The 23026-nt window shown below is 33.8% G+C and overlaps 2 protein-coding genes and 1 long non-coding RNA gene across 4 annotated transcripts; all 3 read left to right on the top strand.

Annotated features, from left to right (window-relative positions):
* Positions 1-1736: 1736 nt before the first annotated feature.
* LOC105128990 (SPX domain-containing membrane protein At4g22990) lies at positions 1737-13371 on the top strand. Of its 2 annotated transcripts, XM_011030857.1 has the most exons (12): positions 1737-1964; positions 2058-2137; positions 3565-3623; positions 4215-4335; positions 4555-4866; positions 5027-5131; positions 5272-5723; positions 6139-6440; positions 7212-7396; positions 11924-12114; positions 12247-12380; positions 12954-13371. In XM_011030857.1, exons 3-12 carry the CDS (start codon positions 3571-3573, stop codon positions 13190-13192), a joined length of 2094 nt encoding a protein of 697 aa, XP_011029159.1. In that variant the 5' UTR covers positions 1737-1964; positions 2058-2137; positions 3565-3570; the 3' UTR covers positions 13193-13371. The 2 variants fall into 2 exon arrangements, with proteins under 2 accessions (XP_011029159.1, XP_011029160.1); XM_011030858.1 differs by lacking the exon at positions 2058-2137.
* On the top strand, positions 7405-11745 carry LOC105128989 (uncharacterized). Its single transcript, XR_842983.1, has 3 exons — positions 7405-7614; positions 8029-8033; positions 11091-11745. It is a non-coding gene; the product is annotated as an uncharacterized LOC105128989 (long non-coding RNA).
* Positions 13372-17103: 3732 nt separating the features above from the next.
* LOC105128988 (Glucose-methanol-choline (GMC) oxidoreductase family protein) lies at positions 17104-22390 on the top strand. Its single transcript, XM_011030856.1, has 6 exons — positions 17104-17496; positions 18853-19192; positions 19369-19670; positions 19767-20152; positions 20373-20938; positions 22160-22390. Exons 1-6 carry the CDS (start codon positions 17415-17417, stop codon positions 22218-22220), a joined length of 1737 nt encoding a protein of 578 aa, XP_011029158.1. The 5' UTR covers positions 17104-17414; the 3' UTR covers positions 22221-22390.
* The last annotated feature ends 636 nt before the right edge of the window (positions 22391-23026 follow it).

Below are 23026 nucleotides of genomic sequence, written 5' to 3'. Positions count from 1 at the left end.
ATCGTGGTTATTTTAGTCTTTTTTTTTTTTTTAGATTAACGTGGGTATCCGGGCTAGCTTGCGTGCACAACGACTAATCCCACGGGCCCTGAAGTTAACGACCATGGAAGCCTCCAGTGGCCATCATATGAGTAACCAAGGACTCGAACCTGAGACCACAGAGGGAGCAAACCCCTTAGTCCAAAGTCTTTACCACTTGGCCACCACCTAGATGGTTATTTTAGTGCTTTTTTATTCACATGCATGGTATTTATGTTGACTTTTTCTTTTTATGTGTTTCATGAATTTAACCATTATCTCACAACATGAAAAAATAAGTGTATTTTATGTTGTGTTACTTGTTATGATTATGATTTAAAAAAATTATTTTATAAAAGATATTTTTAGTTAAAGTTGATTTTATATTTATGTATATTTGGTTAAAACTATTATTGAAATTAAGATTAAACAAAAAGTAGGTTAATGTATTTGATTAATAATATTTTTGAAATTAAGGTTATAAAATAATTTTAAAAAATATATATTAATATTGGTTATTTTTAATTTAAATATTTTAGATTTAACTATTATAGTTTAATGAAAAAATAAAAAATATTTTATATAAAATATTTTTTATTTTTCCATTAAATTATTTACAATTCCATCACATATAAAATACATCCGATAAGGACTATAGTTTTTTTAGCGCGCAACAACATCAAGTAAAATATAATAATGAATAAAATTAAAATTGTAATCAAATTCTGCAAATGTTACGTTATCAAACGATTTCTGTTTAATTTATATAGTGTCATTGAATAATATTAAACACTAGTTTTTTTAATAAAATATAATTAAAACATAAAAAATATTTTTTATTTTTTATTTTACTTGATCGGACCTGATTCAATATATATTGAGTTTTGAACTAGACTCGGTCCAACTAGAAGAATGAAGTTGGCTACATTGTTTATATTAATTGTATTATTTAGTATTAACAGTCTAAATAATACAATTAGTATAAATAATATATAATAGTGTGAAGAAACAGCAAATGATTGCTTTTCTTTCTGCATATGTATTCTAAACATAAAAATAATGCATCTTGAGCTTTAAATTAGACCCGTCCCAGAACAATGAAATTAACTATATTATTTATATTAATTACACTATTTAATATAATACAATTAACATAAATAATATAAAAAAGCAGTAATTAATTTTTTTTTTCTCGTATGAACACAAAAATACTATAAAATTTATAAATAATAAACTATAATTTTTTTTTTACCAAACAAACTACATATATATTTTAAACAAAATACAAGCACAACCTTTTAAATAAACACCGCCGGAATCTATCCTCCACGAGTTCACATAGAAGGTGCCATGAGTGAAATAAATCAAACCCTTAAGTAAAAACAAAGAAATTAATTTTTACGAGGATTGCATAATAAAAATAATTAATTCCTTTTTTCGGTAATAAAACATAATTAATTCTATGTATATGGCCATAATCAAGGGACAATGATGGGGAAAAAAAAAAGGTTCGAAAATTATTGAAAGGGAAACGTTGGCATGCCGCCCTTCTTATCCACAGAAGAAGAATGTGTTTTTAAAATTGCAAAAAGGGCCACGAACGTTTCTACATTTATAGAGAACTCCCCAAAAGATTATAATATTCGTAAAAAGAGAAGCTGAAAAGGACGCCGAGAGACAACAACCAAATCTCGATAAAAAGCCGCTTTCTCAAGAGTGAGAAATAAAATAGAATTCCACCCTCCAAAACCTCCCAAACAGACTCTGCTTCTCCTCTTCTTCTTCGATTTCATTTTCAGCTAATCTCATTGAAATCGTAAAACGGAATTGATTTCCTATTCTTTCTACCATAGTAAGCTGAGCTGAGCCATTTATAAAACAAAAGTAAAGATCCGTTTTCTCAGAGAATTCATTTCCTCCTCTCTCTTTCTGGATCCATTTTTCAGGTAAATAAATATTACGGCTCAAACCGAATTCACCGCTTATTTATAACAATTCACATTCTATTTGAGTTTGTGATTGTTTCTTTGTCGTTTTAGGTGTTCGTTCGTTCGTTCGTTGATGGTCATCTAATCTCCTTTTCTATTACACCTGATCATTTCCTTCGAAATTCAATCCGGTAATATATACATATATACATACATATATTTTCAATTCTACAAGCTCTGTTTGGTAACTAAGAAAATAAAAACCGATTGAAAAGAAAAAAAGAAGAAATGAAATGGAATTCTTGTTAAGCGATGTCTGTTTTCTGTGTTTGCTCACCGTTGTTCAAGAGTGCATAAGTAAGCTCGGTTTTATTTTATTTTTTTGTTCTTGCGCTTCCTCGGCAACCAACCAGCGTCGGACAGCTCGCTCCTTGCTGTAAGGTTTATTGCCAGGAAATAAAATTTAATTGTTGATAATGATTAAGTTTATTTGATGTTTAAATAAATAAAAATTATTATTTGAAGTTAATAAATGTCTCCTGTATTATAATTTATATATGTCAGCACGTTTCAAAAATAAAATAAAACAATAGAAGAAGAGGTAATGTGATTGAGTTTGTCATACTGGAAACTGATTGCCGCTTTGATTAGTTGTATGGAATGGGTCAAATTAAGTGGCTTATGATAATACGAAACTGATAAGCAGACAGCGATTAGCAAGTCAAAGATGATTGCTGACTTGTTTGATCTGATTTTTCCATCCTTGTAAGTCAATATTGTGTCAAATGTTTGGTAAAAGTAATTATTTGTACAGAACCGATTCCCTCTTGTTCTTTAAGCTGAATATTTGCAACTGAAGAGATTTGATTTCCTTCTCCTTCTATTTTTTTTAATTAAAAAAAGGTGGTTTTTTTTTTTTTTTTTTAATGATGGATTAACTGGGAGACATTTGAAAGAGTGGGGCTTATTTGGCTATCAAATGAATGCATCTCCTTATTGGCTAATATACCTTAACTGTTCTGAGGTGTATCATGCACTTGTTTGCTTTGAAATACCTGAAATGGCAGGTACTAGGTTTAACTTGGAGATTTTGACAATCCAAGTAGGCATTCGCTTCTGCATTTTTCATACGTGCCTTTTAAGAGTGCATGTCAAGTTGCTTTCGTGTGATACTAATCCACATTGCATTTCCCACGTCATCCGTGTCTGACAAAGCTGGTCTGATCATTTTCAATTGTCTGCATTTTCCTCGATATTTGATTATGCAATGAGGATTGTCAGCTATGCTTCAAATAGCATTTAGGACTGTTGTGTTGTTCTCTTTTATGTTCGACAAGTTTACTTGTCTATATGCTTTGACATGGTAAGAAATTGGCAACAGTTCGAACTGTCTTATACTATCCTTGTAAAACTGCATCTTAAGGTTTGTAGAGAGCTATATTCTATTTGAAAATAACGTGGAGTGCGATGCTTGATTAATTTCCATTTTCTTTCCTTCTTATTCTTCAGGATCAAAACTAGAGTTGTCATTGGTTTATTTGAATACAAGTTCTTGCAACACTATTCTTGTGCCTTTCCCTTCTCTCACTCAAGTTGTGTACCTTTCCTTTTTTGGCAGTAAGAAATGGTTGCCTTTGGGAAAAAGCTGAAGGAAAGACAAATTCAAGAATGGCAAGGGTATGTTTGACATATCAGAACTTTCTGATAAGCATTGTCTACTGTCAGTTCATTTTATTGGCAAAGAACACCCCTCCTCCTCTTGGATTGGCATCATCTTTTAGTTTCAATGATGTTGGGGTTAATTGCTTTTTTTCCCCTTCTCGGTTGATTCTATGTGGAGATGGCAAACGATACTTAAGTTTCATGTATTTGATTTGGAGTCATTAATCCATCTTCTGCGGGGATGTAAAATTTACTACTTTACTACTTTAGTGCGACTTTGGTAAGATTTATAATAATATTTTTAAATAAAATCAGGAAACCAAAACAAATTTTGGGCTTTCTTCCCGGTATTTTTCAAATTAAAGTCACACATTTACATGTAGGTCATTAGATTGATAGCAAAAGAGAAATTTAGAGGGTGGTACAGTTGGTGTGGGAATTGTTTCACTTGATTAAGCGTGTCACCACCATGTTGTTGCGGCATGCTGGTGGTGACAGTATGAAGTCCATTGTTCTTGGGCACCATAGTGTATAATTGTTCAGCATTCTCTTTATGCTCCCTCAAGGTTAGTGTTTTAATTTGTTCATGGATCTGCATTCTTGTAGATACTATATCAACTACAAATTAATGAAGAAGAAAGTTAGACAACATGCTCAACAAATTGAAGTTGGAACACAGGATCGCCGGCATGTACTCAAGGATTTCTCAAGAATGTTGGATAATCAGGTATAGAGAAATAATTTGGTACTATAATGTACATATTAATGTATAATGTGTGTGTTTTGTTTTGTGCGAAGTGTGTTGCAACTGTATGTTACATCAGAATTCATAAGCCTCTTGTCAAAATGATGCTTTCTGCTGTCTTCTTGACAATTCCAAATTCAGTCCCTCGCTCGAGGCCGAAACAAAATGTTTTTTGACACGTTTTTGCAATACCAATTTCAGATAGAGAAGATTGTTCTTTTTCTCTTGGAACAACAAGGGCTGCTTGCAAGCAGGATAGCCGAGCTTAATGAGCAGCAGGAGGCTCTTCAGCAGCAGCCAGATATATCTGAAATATCTCAGTTACGAGAAGCTTATAGAGAAGTGGGACGAGATCTCTTAAAGCTTCTCTTTTTTATAGAGATAAATGCCATTGGTCTGCGTAAGATACTGAAGAAGTTTGATAAACGTTTTGGATATAGATTCACTGATTACTATGTCAAAACCCGTGCCAATCATCCCTACTCTCAGCTGCAACAAGTGTTCAAGCACGTGGTAATATGCCTAAGTTAGTGGCATTCACTATTTTTCTTCTTATTCTGATGCTTGAAAAACTTTCTAGTTGGACCTTTTCCGTTGATATTCTTTCATTTCCAGAAATAGAACCATAGATTTTGAGTTAATGAGTTTCTACTGAATATCAATAAAATTGCAGGGTCTAGGAGCTGTTGTTGGAGCCATATCACGCAATCTGCATGAACTTCAGGAACATCAGGGAAGCTACTTATCGATTTATGATCAGACTGCTCTTCCCTTCCAGGTTTCCTTTGGTTTCCATAATCCATTTCCTTTTTGAAAGTTCCATCAAATCATGTTGAAGCTTTATATTTTGGTGTTGCAGTGGCCATAAGTTTTGTACTGACCAAGTCACCATGATGTTTGCTGGTGTTTAATATCCAGGATCCTGTTGTTGATTCAATGAAAGCAGCAGTTGACAGGCTAACCCACTCAACAAACTTCCTCAACTTCTTGGCACAACATGCACTCATTATGCAAGAAGAGCTACCAACTTTTGAGGAACCTGTTGATGATCAAAAATACCATTTTATATCACTTCTCTTAAACTTAGTCAACACATTTCTTTATATGGTCAATACATATATTATTGTACCTACAGCAGATGACTACTCCATGAGCCTCGGAGCTGCAGCAACAGTTTGTGGTATTGTGATTGGATCAATGGCTGGTGCACAGGTGTTTTCTTCAGTATATTTTAGTGCTTGGTCAAATAAGTCATACTTCAGACCTCTTGTATTCAGCAGCATTGTTCTTTTCATCGGAAATGCCATGTATGCATTGGCATATGACTTTAATTCAATAGCTGTTCTCTTACTTGGCCGTGTTTTCTGTGGGTAAGTAATCTTCGTCCTTTTCCTTGTCTTTTAATGTCTGATTACATGATGAGAATAATTTCACTAGGTGGTTTGCAGCGTAGTCATCTGCTGCAGAGATAATAAGATACATTTTGAGTAATTTGGCATCATCATGAATTTTATACTGACTTAAATGATCATCACAAAACATAGTGTTGAGTTCTGGATTATGATAGACTCGCGTAACCAAACCTTTTGTTGTGTGACATGAAGCGCTCTTTACACACTCACTCACTCACTCACATACATGCATAGGAACTTACTAAAGTTCAGTGTAAGAGAATAACCATATGATTAGAGCTCCTTCATAGATTCATAGCTACATGGTGAAAATTTCATTAAATTTGAAGTATTAATTATTCAGGTTGACCTAACCATACTCTTTATGTTGTAGATTGGGTTCTGCCAGAGCTGTTAACCGGCGCTACATCAGTGATTGTGTACCGCTTAAAATACGCATGCAGGCATCAGCAGGTTTTGTTAGTGCCAGTGCTCTTGGAATGGCTTGTGGTCCTGCTCTTGCTGGCTTACTACAAACTAACTTTAAACTTTACAAGCTGACATTCAATCAAGACACTTTGCCAGGCTGGGTTATGTCTCTGGCCTGGCTTATATATCTAGTGTGGCTGTGGATCTCATTTAAAGAACCTTCTCATGTGACTGAAGAGAGCAGTGCAGAGCAGGAATCCACTGCTGGTATATTAACTTCTCTCACACTGCATTTAGTTTGATCTTGCACATATACTCATTTACCTTATCAACCTGTAATCATACTGATTCGTATCGTTGAACATTTATAAGAGGGAATCAAAGCTGCTTGTTTCACATTGTGATTGCCACTTCCAGTTGTTTTCTTATTCTTTATGTTGTATGGATAGAAAATTCTGATAGATTGCGAATGAAACTGCATGAAGCATATCTTGTTTTTGGTTTGATGAAAGCATGTTTAACTCTTAACCAATGATTCAGCTATTAAGCATGTCTTGTTTTTGGTTGGATGAAAGCATCTTAGAATTTAAACCAATGATTCAACTTCTTTCAAACAGTTTAGACATCGTTTATCTATGCAATGAGTTTATTGGACATTTGGAGTCGGTATATTTACTATTGCACATGGTCAATACTTGCTGCACTTTCTATCCACTAAGTAAATCAACATGTTATTTAAGGCTTAATGACTATTACCACATGCTTGTTTTGTCACCCAACAATTGAAATGCTGGGTCGCCAAACTTGCTAAGTTTTGGGCTAAAGCTAGACTTGTAGAGCTGTAGCTAGGAGAGAACTGCTTGTACTTAATGCATGAGTTGAGGTTAGTGAGATTTAGGAGTCATGATTGGAATTTTCCAGTTGAACCTTGCCAATGCTGCATTCCCCTGCATTCATTATTTACTTCAAATATTATCAGAACATATCCACCAATGTGTAAAAATGTATGATCCAGATTTTGATTCTTGTGAATGACAGAACCAGTAGAAAATGATGTTCTCGAGAAAGGTCTTAAACAACCATTGCTATTGAGTTCAGACGACAAGCGAGTGACTGAAGAGGGTGATGGAGAATTTGATGGCAGTGACGAAGCTCCAGAGGAGGCTCGGGGACCAGCTACATCAATTGGATCAGCATATAGGCTACTTACACCCTCTGTAAAGGTATGGCAATATCATATGAATTTCTAAACTTTCAATAGTTTCATCAGGTTCTATGGAGGAACCTAGTTCATGAGTGATTGCCTTAGGTGTGGGTGTGGATGTTAGTTTGTGAAACTATATGGCAGGGGAACAAATTATAATTTGTTAGAACTATGCTGGAAGTGATGGTGTGCAAAAATTTCATCTCTGTGACCAGCGATGTCTCCCAATGGTATGATGTTATTGCTTTGTAAAGGCTGTTTTCTCTGAAAACAACTGGTTAGGACCAGCAGAAAGCTTGTTGGAGACAAAAGTATGGCTTCATGACTAGTTTTGAGTCTTAGGTGGCTGCTTGGCCTAGTAAGTACTCTAGGAATTCATGCCTAAGGTTCCGGTCATTCTCTTTGTTGGCCTTACCAGCCTTCTATCCCTAATGCATCACGATGTTCCCTTAATCAGATAATATAGCACTTTATGCTGAGATTTATGCATGACTGACTTTGTAGTCAGCTTGTGGAATGGAACTTCACTTCAACATACTGGTCGTTATCTAACAGGCTTCCTTGTGGAAACACCAAACCTACACCACAAATCACATGTGTATGGTTATAGACTATGGTGGATAGCCCATCTCATCACTCATCAGTTGGGAGATTGAGTATTATCTGAGTCTATTTTATTATACTTTTCATTGGTTTTATTATTGGACTAAGTTTTATCCTATTTTGGACTTCATTTTATTTTAGGGGGCTGCTAGCAATGTTTTGATTAGGATTTGCATTAGACTATTTAAGTGTGTTTTCAATGGGATTGACCCTTGTTGACGATTGATTAAAGAGACTGTAGAAAAACCTTTCTCCTCTCTTTTCTTCAGCTTCTTCTTCATTGTTGTCCCGTATCAACATTGGTATTAGAGCAGGTTTTGGTTGTTTCTAACAATCGAATGATCAAACCATCCACAGCAGCCCCAACAGCCCCATAACTGCCCAAATGAACCATCCACAGCAGCCCCAACAGCCCCAACAGCCCCATAACTGCCCAAAATAACCACCTTCAACTGCTCCTAAACAGACCCAAACACACCACACTGTCCAGCAGCAAAACAGCCTCTAGCACTGCCCGCAAACCACAACAGAAGCACCACCACCACCAGAAACAGTGGCAGTGGTGGTGGAAACAGAAACAGCACACCAGCAGCGCAGAAACACTGTCAGCAGCAGTGGAATCAAAGACAGCAACACCAGCAGTACTAGCAATAGAAGCAAAGGAAGATGGAACAGCCCACTACACCAATATCAAAAATAACAAACAGTCCAAATTTTATGATTCAAGTGGTTTCATATTCACCTTAAGTATATTGGTTGGTAAATCACTCAACATTTAAAAAAGTAGGATACAATACTAAAACCCTAACTGGAAATAAGTAATTGGGCTTATAGGCCACTAAATAAAATACCCAATAATAATTAAATCAAGCCCAAAAAATAAAGCCTAATTAATAAATATCAACGAAAAATTCAAATAAATTAATCCAAAACATAAAATAAAACTCAATCTCTCAATAGTTTGGGATATTTTCCATCATCTATGATCATACGAGTGCGTAAACAATATCTTGGGTTTGGTGTCCTCACTAGTTTTACTTGGAAGAATTGTTTTGATCTCAATTGCATCTTTAAACTAGTTTTGTAAGTATTTGTGTATTGGTTGTTTATTATCCAACCTAGAGTCTACATCTACCATAGACATGACTCTAATTGATGCCTTTAGAACTATTCAGGAGTAACTATTCAAGAGTAACTACAAATTATGTAAGCGTAGACGACTAACATTTATGAGAGAGTTGAATCCATTATAAAGAATAAGAGAATGAGATGTCATGGCTACTGCAACACTCTTTTTATGTTTTGGTTTGATAACAATGGTTTCTTGTTAGGTGCTCCACCCCACATATGGAATCCTAATAGGACCCAACCTTTTAATGAAGACAAGAGCATAAGAGTGCTCAATGAAGTAACCAATTGTACCTATAAGGTCTTAATCATCAAGGAATAAAAAATATTGGTGAAGAAAGATTACGGTGATCAAATGTATGAACCTGATCTAAGGATTTTCATGACGTAGACGAGTAGAATGATGATGGTCTCAATTTATTAGGTTGTCTCTGATTTATTCCTTAAGATTAAGCAACACATTGTAGAGTTTAAGAGAATTAGGCTAGGTGTAGTCAAATGTGCCATTAACACAATCTAAGGGAACCGAAAATTAGAGAAGGACTATTATTTTTCACACCTACATTTAAGTGTTGGGATAAAAATTGCAATATCATCATAGATAGTGAAAGATGCATCAATATAGTATCTTCTAATATTGTAGCTTGCCTACGCTAAAGTTTGTTCCCTATCCTAAGCTATAGAGTGTGTCATGGGTTAATAACACTTCCATAACGATGAAGGAGACATGTTTGTACCTTATTAAATTCATAGACTACCATGATGAGATCTATTATGATGTGATTTGAATGGATCCAAGACATATTATTTTTTATAAGCCATGACTATATGATTTGGATGTCATCTTTTTGGTTGGTCAAATTTATGTTCTTTCACTTTTAAGAGTAGAAAGATCTAGTTCATTCTATTACCATCCAAAGCCTAACGATAAGAGTAGGAAAATGAGGGATATGAGAGAGAGACTCTATGTGACAAGTTCAAAGGAGTTTAAAGAGGAGGTTTAGAAAGGATATATTATGTTTTAGTTGCAAAGAAAGTCCTAGTAAACTCTTAAAAGGAACCATTTGAAGAGGTAAATATGGATTTTGTGCTTGGGCTTCCACATACCTTAAACAATGATGATTTTATATTTGTGGTTATTGATTGTTTTTCCAAGATGGTCCACTTCATTCCTTATACCAAGATCATAGTTGCCTATATAATTGTTAAACTCTATTTTGATGAGATCATCAAGTTGTATGACCTTCTCAAAACTATAGTCTTAGATAAAGACTTATGATTATGAGTTACTTTTGAAAGATCATTTGACATATAGTTGGTAACAAGTTAAATTTACCAGTGCCTACCACCCTAAACAAATGGCCAAATTGAGGTGGTCAATCAAAACTTAGACAACCTTTTTAGTTGTTTGGTGGTCCATAATACAAGTTAGGACTTAATTATTTCTATTGTCTAGTTTATCTACAATAGTTTGGTTAATAGGTTTATAAGCACATGTCCATAATAAAAGTTACGACTTAATTATTCCTCTTGTCTAGTTTGTTTACAATAGCCTGGTTAATAGGCTTATAAGTACATGTTCATAATAAAAGCTGGGACTTAATTATTCTCGTGGTCTAGTTTGTTTATAATAGCTTGGTTAATAGGTTTATAAGCATGAGTCCATTTGTTGTTTATGGTTACAAACCTAGGAAGTTTATAGACCTTTCCATGTCCTCACGATGAGGTGTTCGAGTTAGTTGAGATTTTTACATAGTTCATTTACATATTGAGATCACAAAACAAATTGAAGCAAGTAATGTCTAATACAAACTTCAAGTTGATTTACATAAACATCATAATAGATTTAATAATGGAGATTATGTCATGATACAGATTAGACCTAAATGATATACTTTTACAACCAATCAAAAACTGCAAGAACGTAATGTTGGACCATTCAAAGTGTTACAAAGGGTTGGATTGAATGCTTATGTCACTAGTCTATCCACAAAATTTGATATTAGCTCCATTTTTAATTTAATATTAAGGATAGTTACATCTAAGAAACAACAATTTATCCTAAATTACTCTATTGAGACCCTTTTACCCAATTCATTTCTAATGTCCCTCTTGAGACCCCTATCCCATTACCTTTTTCATTAGCATAAAAGGAACTAATTAATGCTGGTTCTTATTAACCATCTATTTTTATCATGGACAATAACTTTCAACAATTCTTAGTTCGTTGGGTAGGGTGACATGATTCTAATTGTACTTGGATCACTAGAAATACATTTTAGCAAATTGATCCTGATTCATGAGAGTTCTATCAAAGCCACTAAGAGCCCCATTTGAAGAGGTTGAGTTTCTCTAATAATAGGAGAGGTGGTGAGGGCATTGCCACTGGGTCACATATCACAAATATGTTTGGTTGAAGACAACAAATGATAGCCAAACCCATCACTCTTTAGCTGGGAGATTGAGTATGCCTGTGTGTGTTTTAGTGGACTTTAATTTAGTTTCATTATTGAACTTGATTAATCCTATTTTAGACTTCATCTTAGTTCAATTGTTGGTAATATTTGGATTAGAGTTTGCATTAGACCATGTAAGTATATTTTTCTACAGGATTGATACTTTTTGATGATTGATTATTGAAATTGCAGACATGCATTTCTCTTCCTTGGCTTCATCTTTTCTCTTATTCTCCTTTTATTCTCTTTATCCTCTTCAATTCATTGTTGTGCCGCATCACTTTCCTGATTGGGATTTATTCCTGCTTCTCAGCATAACATATCTGCTACTGTACACTTAAGTTCTTTAATGTCATCAGGTTCAGCTGTTAATATATTTCATGCTCAAATATGCAATGGAGGTTTTACTCTCAGAATCTAGTGTCATTACCACATACTACTTCAGTTGGTCAACAAGCTCGGTGGCCATTTTTCTTGCGTGCCTAGGGCTAACGGTCCTTCCAGTGAACATGGTTGTTGGAAGTTACATTAGTAACATGTTTGAAGATAGGTAAGTCTTCATACAGGAAGCATGCTTTTGAATCAAATAGAATTCTGCTGTTTTATATCTTTACTTGTCAGAGCTCTGGAGTTGCTTGTCATAACCTACTGATGCAGTTCTTCATTGTTGATCCGATTGCAGGCAAATTTTATTAGCATCAGAAATTATGGTTTGCGTAGGAATACTGCTGAGCTTCCATATAATAAGCCCATACACTGTGCCACAGTATGTCTGTTCTGGACTCATCTTGTTTGTTTCTGCAGAAGTACTTGAAGGTGAGGAACTATTCAATTCTAATGTTTTACTCGTAATAATGAACGTAAAGAAGGGAGGGATTTGGAGGGGAGCAGTGGTCTCCTCCACAAATGGAAAATATAATTACATAAAAGATGGGGGTCGGGTTGCAGCTCTAAATAAGCTCATCCTGGGCATTCCTCGCATTTTAAAAAGATTTACCGCGCTCCCCTCCTCCTTACTGCAATCAGATAATTAAGGCCTCTAATCAGAAGAAATCGTTAAAAAAAAAAATCAGAAGGAAAGGAGTTAAAAAATAACCTGTGGAATTGCAATAAACAGTGAGTGACATTAACTATTCCCCTCACCGAAGTGGTTAATGCATCACAGTGGGGTACCCTTTTGTTCAAGACATTACAGTCTTAGCCATTAACCATTGTGGATGACGGTAAAATATGACGAGACGTGAAGGCTAACGCATAAATGGTATGCTTAAAGAGACGAGATTGGCTTTAAAGAAGACCTAGGATTGAATTGCTTTATTGCAGAGAAAAAGCAATTAAGGCCTGCATGTTAAATATAACTGAGTTCTGTGGTTTTTTCTTTTCATCCAGGCGTCAACTTGTCACTGCTCTCTCGAGTCATGTCATCCAGGCTTTCCCGCGGAACCTATAATGGTGGTTTGCTCTCAACAGAAGCCGGGACATTAGCCCGTGTAGTTGCAGATGGCACGATTACACTTGCTGGGTACTTGGGCGAGAGTAAGCTCTTAAATGTCACGCTTCTTCCTTCACTGGTGATTTGCATAGCCTCCATTGTTGCCACCTGCTTCACTTACAACTCCCTCTATTGATCCATATTTTGTAGTAATTCACTGCTCTGTTCAGAACCCTAGTCCTTCAAACTCAAATTTTTATTTCCTTCTTTTTGTTAATATTTGTATTTGATGTCAGTTCTATAAATTGTAAGAAAGTAGCTCATTGATTCACATTTTTAGTTCCATTTTAATAAAAGTTTTATGCATCTGCTATACAGGCTTTAAATTCCGATTTCATATAATTATTTCTACAGAAATTCTTCTTGTCGTTATTTTATCTTATTTTTCCGTTTTGAACTGTGTTTTACCCGTTCTCTGAGCCTAAGCAGGGAACGAGTGCAGTTTGTAGGAATTTCAAGCTTCCCCAGAAGACTAACAAATTCTCAAAGTAACAAAGAGAGCTGACGTGAGTTCTATTCTTCTTGTTTCAAGTATTTTCCGTTTTCTTTTCAAAATTTAAACTGCAAAATCTGGTAGAATTAAAAATAAATAAATTACATGGACTAGTTTTCTGATGGTGCACGTTTAAAAAGAGAGAGATTAACACTTCCCCAAATGGACTGCCCCTTGTGTTTTTTCCCCTTGTTTTAACCTCGGAAAAATATTTGGCCTGACTTAATACCATGAAATCTTTTTACTATTGACTGTTGACACACGAGGCGTTGTGCATTGTCCACGTACTCAGTTTTTTTTTTCATGTAGAGTTGACATCATATTTTTAACTAATGGTTGCTGTGTAAGTATGCATTATATTCTATGCAATCATGCACCTTTTTTCTTGACCAACTATTGTTTTTAGTCAATAATCATCCATTTCTTCACCAATTGAAAGGTAGGCATGACGACTAAGGGGAGATGCCAATATTCACACAAATCAATTGTTATTTAAATCTCCACGTCATGAGGTTAGTGGACAGGCACAAATCAGATAAATAAAGAGATTGTAGACTCCTTAATTTTCATTCTCATTCTACATTTATTCACTCTTTTTTATTTTCAATTTTCCTGCATGCTATTTTTTTCATTCACCCATTAACTTAAATATTAAAGAATTCTTTATTCTACGAGCAATTTATTTTTTCAGAAATGATCAAGCTTGTAACCAAGCCTAGACATCAAGCCCGTAATAAAGCTCACACGTGCTTCACCATTTTCTTTTTTTAATTTTGTGCTTCTTCAATGTTTATATATATGTTGTTTTAGGAAATTCTAACCACGAATCAAAATTAATCTTTACATAACAGGAGAGAAGGATAAAAGAAGAAGAGAGATTTCGTGAAACGCTTAAAATATCATGAGGTAAATTTTTCTAATTTAAGATTCATCCCTTCCTAGAATTACATCCGGACTTCTCCTTCAAAATTGAACCAAAGTTGATACCATAAGAGCAAATTCATATGACATCCAGGAAAAAACTTTTACGGATTAAAAAACTCCAGAAACCTAAAGTGGACTAACCAATAGCTAATTATGTACGAAAAAACAGTTGGGAAGTTAATACGAAATCACGAATTCATGCCCCTTCCTGTCTTGTCTCAAGTTCATTTTCCCAGGATCTTGTCTCAAGTTCTCTCGAAAAATCTGAGAAAAATAATATTTTCAAGATGTTCACCTTTAGGTAAACAATAGTCAATTACATCAACTACAAGTCTCGAATCACTTAAAAGTGCCGTAAATACATACACTAAAATTAAACATGCTACATTTTGTTGTATCCTTGAGGATGAGATACTATGAGTGATAATGCATGAAAAAAACTATTTTATTTTATACTATGTACATATCTTCTAAATATTTTTATAAATATCTTTGATGTTTTTAAAATATTTATATTAAGTATTTTATAACTTAAATGTTTATAAGATATTTATATTGATTTTTTTATATATTTTTTAAGTTTATATAAACTCATTTCTCAAGGAACATTAAAAAAAAGATTAGATCGCTCGTCCTTCAAAGAATACAAAACACAATACAAATCTAATACAAAATTTAAATAAGATTTAAAGAATATATAATCCAAAAGAATACTCATTCTCCTTGTCACTTGTATAAATGTTATACTAATTTAACCTTTGAAGTGTTTTTCTTGCAAGAGTTGTTAAGCCTACAAAGTCCTTCGAGTCTAGTTTCATTAGCCCATGGAAATACCCTTAATCTTTTTACTAAGGATTTTCTAGCCTCATCATTGATATTATTTGTGGGAAACTAATAAAAACAACCTATCAACTATTCTTTCAATACTGATTTTTAACGTTTCTAATCAACATCAATGACAAATAATCAGGATACTCCTGAAATAAAACACGTGACATATCTTCTGTTATAATAGGCACATCCACCCAACCAAACTTTCAATATTTTATCAACCAAGTACAACTCGTCACTGGGAGCAAGATTAAACCTCAAGATGTTAGTTTAATTAATTTATTTATACTTTTAAAGGTAATTGAATTATTTCATTGTGTTGAAAAAATATAGAAAGACCATCCAGACGCTACTTAGTCTAAAAATAACTAATTAGTTATATAAAAAAAATTATATTACCTTTTATTGTAAATTCAATTATGTAATGATAATTCCACTGCTATAATTTAAATTATTTAAAAACTTTTAATTTTATATAAAGAAGAAAAAACGTAAATCCACCAAACGAATTAATTAGAAGTGTTTGGCACTGTGTTTTAAAAGTGTTTTCACTGTTATAATTTAAATTATTTAAAAACTTCTAATTTTATATAAAGAAGAAAAAACGCAAATCCACCAAACGAATTAATTAGACGTGTTTGGCACTGTGTTTTAAAAGTGTTTTTGAAAAAAATTAAATTTTTTATTTTAAATTAATATATTTTTGATATTTTTAAATTATTTTGATATATTAATCTCAAAAAATATTTTTAAAATAAAAATTATTAATATATTTTTTTAAATAAAAAATATTTTAAAAAATAATTATAACTACGTTTAGAAACCCATTCTAAATTAGCTATAAGTCCCGTGAATAAGTACACTCCAAGGTTGCCAGCTGCCAACGAAAATAATCAATGAGAAGAGAATACAAGAGAATGGTGGGGACATGCATGCATGGTGTAAATTGAGATTCCATGTATTCAGATCACCAATGAAACGGCACTAAGTGATCGAAACGGCACCCCAACTACTCCACACAACAACTAGTAGTTAGATTTCATTAAAATCTCCCCTTCCCAACCTCACGAAGTGATCCTTCTTAATTTCTATATCTGATCTTACAACCTTATTATTAATTAATAGCCAGCAATTACGTACTAATACTTAACTTAGTCATTATGCACGAACCGATTGCTAACCTACGCGTGGATCATTAATTAATAACTCGAAAGTCATGAGAAATGGTGACAATGTTCGAAGATCTATAGCTAGTACTGAATCTTGGTGCCACCAACTTGCTAAAATCGTTCAATCAGTTGCTATTATCTGATCGCTGGGTATAAAATCCAAGTGGATTTCATGCATATCGATAATTTCCCGAAAAGAAGGCATTTGCAATTAGCTATACCCCACTGCTAAAATAATCAAGGTCATTTGAGCTAGTTTTAAAGCTAATAAACTCAAGGCTGATCCGATGAGCTAGGAGAGTTAGTTGAGATCATTCTAAAATAGCGTTATTTTAATATTTAAAAATTGTTACAATTGTTTTTATGAAGAACTAAAAAAAAAATCAAACCAGGCTCTTACCAAAATGTTTATGTTGCGAACTGATTTGTCAGGTTGATCTGTTTAAACCAATTTAATTTTGGTTTGATTTTTGTTTTAATCAAGAGGTGAGAAGACATGTCTTGAGTTGATGATACGAGTAGGGTCGGATTTAATAACACTTGTTGGTAGGAGCATTAATCATTCTAAAGGAAATCGATGAACCATTTCTCTGTCTCTCATGTGGATAAATCAAAATAAGCCAATTAATTGGGCTTCCAGTTTTCATATAGAGAAGGTAATTCATTTGTACAGTAAACTTAGCTAGCTAGGCTTAGCAAAGTCCTTGTGTAGCAGTAGAGTCACATTTTCTCCATTTCTTGAATCCTGGGGTACAGTTTGCCTAACCATTGTCAAATTGTGTTCTTTAATTGCCGACAAAATTTGCAAGAAATCTTTGTACCCACATAATTTATTGCCGTCAAAATTGTTGATTTTCTAAAGTTATATAAGAACAACATCCGCTGGCTTGTTTTCGGACAACAAATTAACCATCATTTGAGCGCCTGTTTATCCAAAGAATATGGCTCTTGGATGGTGCAGATTCTTTGGTGCTTGTATTATAGGAATTGTCTTCTTTCATGGCTTTTGCGCCTGCGATAGAGGTATGAATATATATATCTCCTTCACTCAAGCTCTTTCCTTTCCTCGCTTTTGTGATTGTGTTCTATAGAAAAATCAACAACACATTACCTCTTCCTATCATTAATCTGCACTTCAAAATAAAATTATAGTGAATTTGTCGTTATCTTTATTCTCTTAATTACTATATTGGAACCAACAGTGTGCATGCCATGTTAATGATGCAGGAGCATAATACCATTTGATATAAAGTTCCAACTTTCTTTCTTTTTCTTCAATTAACTGCTCGTAGTTGATAGTTTATCCAAGAAATTCCATTTCAAGAGTGCATGCTTTCCTAGCTAGTTTCTTTTTATGCCATGACATAACATGCATGTGTGATCTATAATCCAAAGGATAACTTGAGTAGCTCGCTGGAAGGAGGACGCAAGGGCTTCAGCTGCAATACGATGGCTACAGTAGCCGATTACCATATGCAGTTCACACACACGTACACACACGGGTCTAAATTATTTCCGATTTAGTTTGATTTTTATAAAAAAACAACTAAATTATTTTTAAAAAAGATTAAATAAATCAAAATTGGTTCAAACTGATTAATTTTAGTTTGATTTTTTAAAATAAAAAATTAATTTTTTTATTTAACTATGTTTTTCTGTAATTTGCTTGGTTTTTTGTAGTTTGGCTTGATTGTTTTCTGATTTAATTTGGTTTTTTCAGTTTAGGTTTAATTTGACTTTTTCAGTTTTATATTTATAAAATTGAATCAATCAGTTTAAAAAAGAAATTAATCAATTTTTTTATAATTCAATTTTTTCAATTATTTTTTTAATTTAATTGACTTTTCAATTTATTGATCGGTTTTAAAAAAATTCTAATCAGTTTTTTTTATAATTCAATTTTTTCAATTTTTTTTAATTTAATTGACTTTTCAATTTTTTTTCCCTAAATAACTTGAATGTGGTCCCAAGACCATCTTGAATATATAACTTATAAACACGAAACCTAACCTAACCACAATAACTTCAACAACTGTATGGTTATTAAATTTTATTTTTTCTGTCCATGAACCATCATATTGGTCCATTTATGTGCAGTAGCTGTGCCTCATTAACACCGTTTTTATAGTTTGGATTTTTCTTAAGGTATTTATGTTTATAATGTTTGACATGATGTGGACTCTCATCCGAATCGATGTGTGTACATTAGTATTGTCACGTACATAGTTGACCTAATTTATGCACATCTAGCAAATATTCAGTTTAAGTTTAGGTTTTACTGACAACCACAAATTAAGCATATTAACAACCTTAATTAATTTAATCACAGCACTAATTACTTAAAACTAGTAGTAATTTATTAAACTCTCTTTGGCCTAGCTCCATATTACTCTTTCATGCTCAATGCAACTTCGGCTCCAACAATATCATACTACGACTACATAATTGTGGGTGGTGGAACCGCTGGCTGTCCATTAGCTGCCACGCTCTCACAAAACGCTAGCGTTTTGCTCCTAGAACGCGGTGGCTCACCCTATGGCAATCCTAACATTACCAACCTAGCAAAATTTGGCGCTGCACTGTCCGATCTCTCTCCTACCTCCCCCTCTCAACGTTTCATTTCTGAAGATGGCGTGATAAATGCTCGTGCCCGCGTACTAGGCGGTGGGAGCTGCCTAAATGCTGGATTCTATACCCGTGCCTCTCTGGAATATATAAGGTACATCATATTAAAACTTACCATGAGAATTATTGTAATAAAAAAAAAAGAAGCAAGCTCAAGTTACATATGTTCCTCAAACTAGTATACGTACGTGTTTAGCAGCTGATCTGTTTAAGAAATTAACGTGGCCCCAAGTCTTTAATCGAGTAGTTAATTAGTTTAAGATGGTGTAGAGCTGCAGGGTGGGACGGTCGGTTGGCGAATGAGTCGTACCAATGGGTGGAGCGGAGAGTGGCGTTCGAGCCGCAAATGGGGGCATGGCAATCGTCTGTGAGGGATGGGCTGCTAGAGGCCGGAGTGCTGCCAAACAATGGATTCACATACGATCATATTAAGGGGACTAAAGTTGGTGGAACAATATTTGATCGAGATGGGAATAGACATACTGCTGCTGATTTATTGGAGTATGCCAATCCTGGTGGGCTTACCGTCCTTTTGCATGCCACTGTATACAAGATCTTGTTTGCAACTAAAGGTATATGATTTTCATTTTCTCGAGGCATTTGTTTTTGTTGTCTCTTTGTCTGCCACTACTAGTGGCCACAATTTATTTATTTTTGTAATTGAACAGCAGGACCAAAACCAGTGGCTCATGGAGTGGTATACAGAGATGCATCAGGGGCAAAGCACAGAGCCTACCTAAAGAGAGGGTTAAAAAACGAAATTATCATATCATCTGGTGCCCTAGGAAGCCCACAGCTCTTGATGTTGAGTGGAGTGGGCCCTGCACAGCAACTTCGGGCCCACAATATTACAGTTGTGCTGGATCAGCCCATGGTTGGCCAACTCATGTCTGATAACCCTATGAATGCCATTTTCGTCCCTTCTCCTCTCCCAGTTGAGGTTTCACTTATTCAAGTTGTTGGCATCACTCAATATGGTAGCTACATTGAAGCTGCTAGCGGTGAAAATTTTGGTGGTTCTCCTCAAAGAGACTACGGGATGTTCTCTCCTAAGGTATACCTATCTACAATTTTGTAAGGTTTTTTTATTGGGCTGCTACATCACAGGAACTTGATTAGAATTCTTACCCTTCTGGGTCCATCATAGTACCTCTGGGCCCAGTGGGCCCACCAATAATTTCTTATAACCTTCAAGCCTAAAAGCTTCAAACTTTACCATTTGGCATTCGAGCAAGAAATTAATTTGGTGGTGCAAGTTTTGTTGACATGTGCAGATTGGCCAGCTCTCAACAGTGCCACCAAAACAGAGGACCCCAGAAGCCCTGGCCAAGGCTATTGAGCTAATGAACAACTTGGACCAACAAGCTTTCCAAGGTGGATTCATTCTTGAAAAAATTATGGGTCCAATTTCCACCGGTCATTTGGAGCTAAGAACACGCCACCCTGAGGACAATCCATCAGTTACCTTCAACTACTTCAAAGAACCCCAGGACTTGCAAAGATGTGTGGAGGGCATTTCAACTATCGAGAAAGTGATCGATTCCAAGCCTTTCTCTAAGTTCAGGTTTGATTATTTGTCAGTGCCACAGCTGCTAAACATGACAGCAAGTGCCCCGGTAAATCTGTTGCCTAGACATTACAATTCCTCACAGTCACTAGAAGATTTCTGCAAGGACACAGTCATGACCATATGGCATTATCATGGAGGTTGCCAAGTTGGTAGTGTTGTTGACCATGATTACAAGGTTATGGGTGTGGACGCGCTAAGGGTTATTGATGGGTCCACCTTCAATTTCACTCCTGGGACTAATCCTCAGGCCACTGTCATGATGCTTGGAAGGTAACCAATTTAATTCCAGAAAACTAATCTCTCTAACCCTCATTATTTACTTGTTGATTTTGACTTTTATTACTACTCTCCGTCTCCCCTTAAAACGGTCCCTTTTTGGAGGTTTTTTTTCGTTACTTGATTTTAAATCTTCATTCTTGTAATAGTTTGTAATTTTTATTGTTTTAAAATTTATACTGGGTCGATTCAAATTAAAAAAATATAAAATTATAGTTTTTAATTTTTATTGTTTTAAAATTTATTTATACGGGGTCGATTCAAATTAAAAAAATATAAAATTAATCTAGTAAAAAATTGATAATAATCCAAGCTTAATATAATCAAAACTCAACCATTAATATATTAATTTATTTTTTTTGTTGATTCAGATTGATTTAGATCAATATTTCTAATCTATTACTCAAATTTTATTATTAAATGGAGTTTTAAAACCATATTAATTTTATTTTGTAGTTGGTGTCAAGTAAGTTCTATTATATATTCTTGTCATTATTTCTTTTATAAACCTAGCTCAAGTAAAAAAGAAATTACAGAAAATATTTTAAAAATAAAAGAAATATTTCATTATTTTTACTCCCCTTTTTAACTTGCATTCTTCCTTTTTCTGTCTGTTTTTCTAGCTCCAAAATTATGTTCCGATTTCAATATATTTTTCCCAGAACAGGAAAGAAAAGAAAAATGTTTATTCTTTATCATTATAAATATACCTTCATAGTTTTACGAAACAATAAACAGAAAACATGATGAATTTATTTTTCATCAAAATTAATGAAACCTTTTCTGATTCGATATTCATGCTTTTGAACTTCACTTTGTCACTTGTTTATCGAAAACAAAACATGTCAGGTTAAAATCCAGCAATAAATACAGAGTATTTCAAGACTCTTTATTTTGCTACCTATTATATTGTAATGTTTGCTTCTATGATGGCATGTGGATGGTCACCTGTGTTGAATTTGTTAATAAGTTCATCTACATTAAATACACCAACTTCCACTTCATTCAAAACATCAATCATATATATTCATGTTTTCCAAGTTCTTTCTTATTCTTACTTCTTCCCATGTAAAATAGTATTCAGAAAAGTATTTCATAATCTACTCACTGCTTTTCAATTGTGGAAAAATATTATGGGAGAAGTTAAAACTGAAAATGGATATCTGATGAGCTAATGTGATGGGATTTTGGTTAACTTTTTTTTCATTAATGCAGGTACATGGGAGTCAATATTTTGAAGGAGAGACTTGCAAGAGAAGATTTGGCAAATAAATAGTAGACAAAATAGAACATTGGAAAGAAACAAAAAAGGCTTTTATTGACGATGGTACCTTAACTTATTAGTGGTAGAAAATACATCTTTCCATTTTGTATCTCAAATATGTTTGGCAAGAAAGAATGTATAATATTTAATTAAATGAAAATATAAAATAAAATATTTTCTACTATTACAAATCAAAATAACCGTTAATGATGTATCTAGTTAATCACCATGCACGAGGTAATATTCTAATTCTTGTTTCATTAAATAAATGATCTCATTTTTATATATAGAACACTCTTCTATAAGAAGGTATTGCTTATTTGGAGTATTCTAGTCTTTAAATCTCATGTAAATACAAGTTTGAATAATACATGTGAGCTCTTTCTCTTGTTCGATGTTTAGCTTTTCAAGTATTTTTATCCAAATATCTAGTAGGAGCTCCACAACTGGAATTGTCTAGCTGTGATAATAAAATAACCTTTGTCAATTTTTTTAATCAAAGGATCTTACTAATAGAGATCATATTTCCATCTTTGTTTTTGGAAGTAAAGTGAGTTAGTATTGTTTTTTGATATTTAACATTAAATGACTTTTTAGCGTCAAATCAACTTTTATATTAGATAATAATGAGTTGGCAGTCACTATAAACTTTGAGATAATATATATTTCGAGCCTTAATCAAGCTAAGGCTGACTAATAAAGCCTCATACTTAATTGTATTGTTAGAAAAGAAGAACTCAAAATACAGCTCGTACTCAAAAATTTATTTATCAACATCATCAACTCAATTCCAACCTTATATACATAGATATTAAAGG

Source organism: Populus euphratica, unplaced genomic scaffold (genome assembly GCF_000495115.2).
Source record: "Populus euphratica unplaced genomic scaffold, PopEup_1.0 scaffold48.1, whole genome shotgun sequence".
NCBI lineage: Eukaryota > Viridiplantae > Streptophyta > Magnoliopsida > Malpighiales > Salicaceae > Populus > Populus euphratica.
The sequence above is the reverse complement of the archived record's forward strand: the minus strand, read 5'-3'. Positions and strand labels throughout refer to the sequence as shown.

What these genes read in the sequence shown, in the direction of transcription:
- LOC105128990 (XM_011030858.1), top strand. Translation starts at nt 3,571, where the DNA reads ATGGTTGCCTTTGGGAAAAAGCTGAAGGAAAGACAAATTCAAGAATGG. An exon ending in CTTGGCCGTGTTTTCTGTGG is followed by an intron (nt 5,724 to 6,138) that starts GTAAGTAATCTT and finishes TTTATGTTGTAG; the next exon opens with ATTGGGTTCTGCCAGAGCTG. An exon ending in AGTAACATGTTTGAAGATAG is followed by an intron (nt 12,115 to 12,246) that starts GTAAGTCTTCAT and finishes ATCCGATTGCAG; the next exon opens with GCAAATTTTATTAGCATCAG.
- LOC105128988 (XM_011030856.1), top strand. Translation starts at nt 17,415, where the DNA reads ATGGCTCTTGGATGGTGCAGATTCTTTGGTGCTTGTATTATAGGAATT. An exon ending in GATCTTGTTTGCAACTAAAG is followed by an intron (nt 19,671 to 19,766) that starts GTATATGATTTT and finishes GTAATTGAACAG; the next exon opens with CAGGACCAAAACCAGTGGCT. An exon ending in ACTGTCATGATGCTTGGAAG is followed by an intron (nt 20,939 to 22,159) that starts GTAACCAATTTA and finishes TCATTAATGCAG; the next exon opens with GTACATGGGAGTCAATATTT.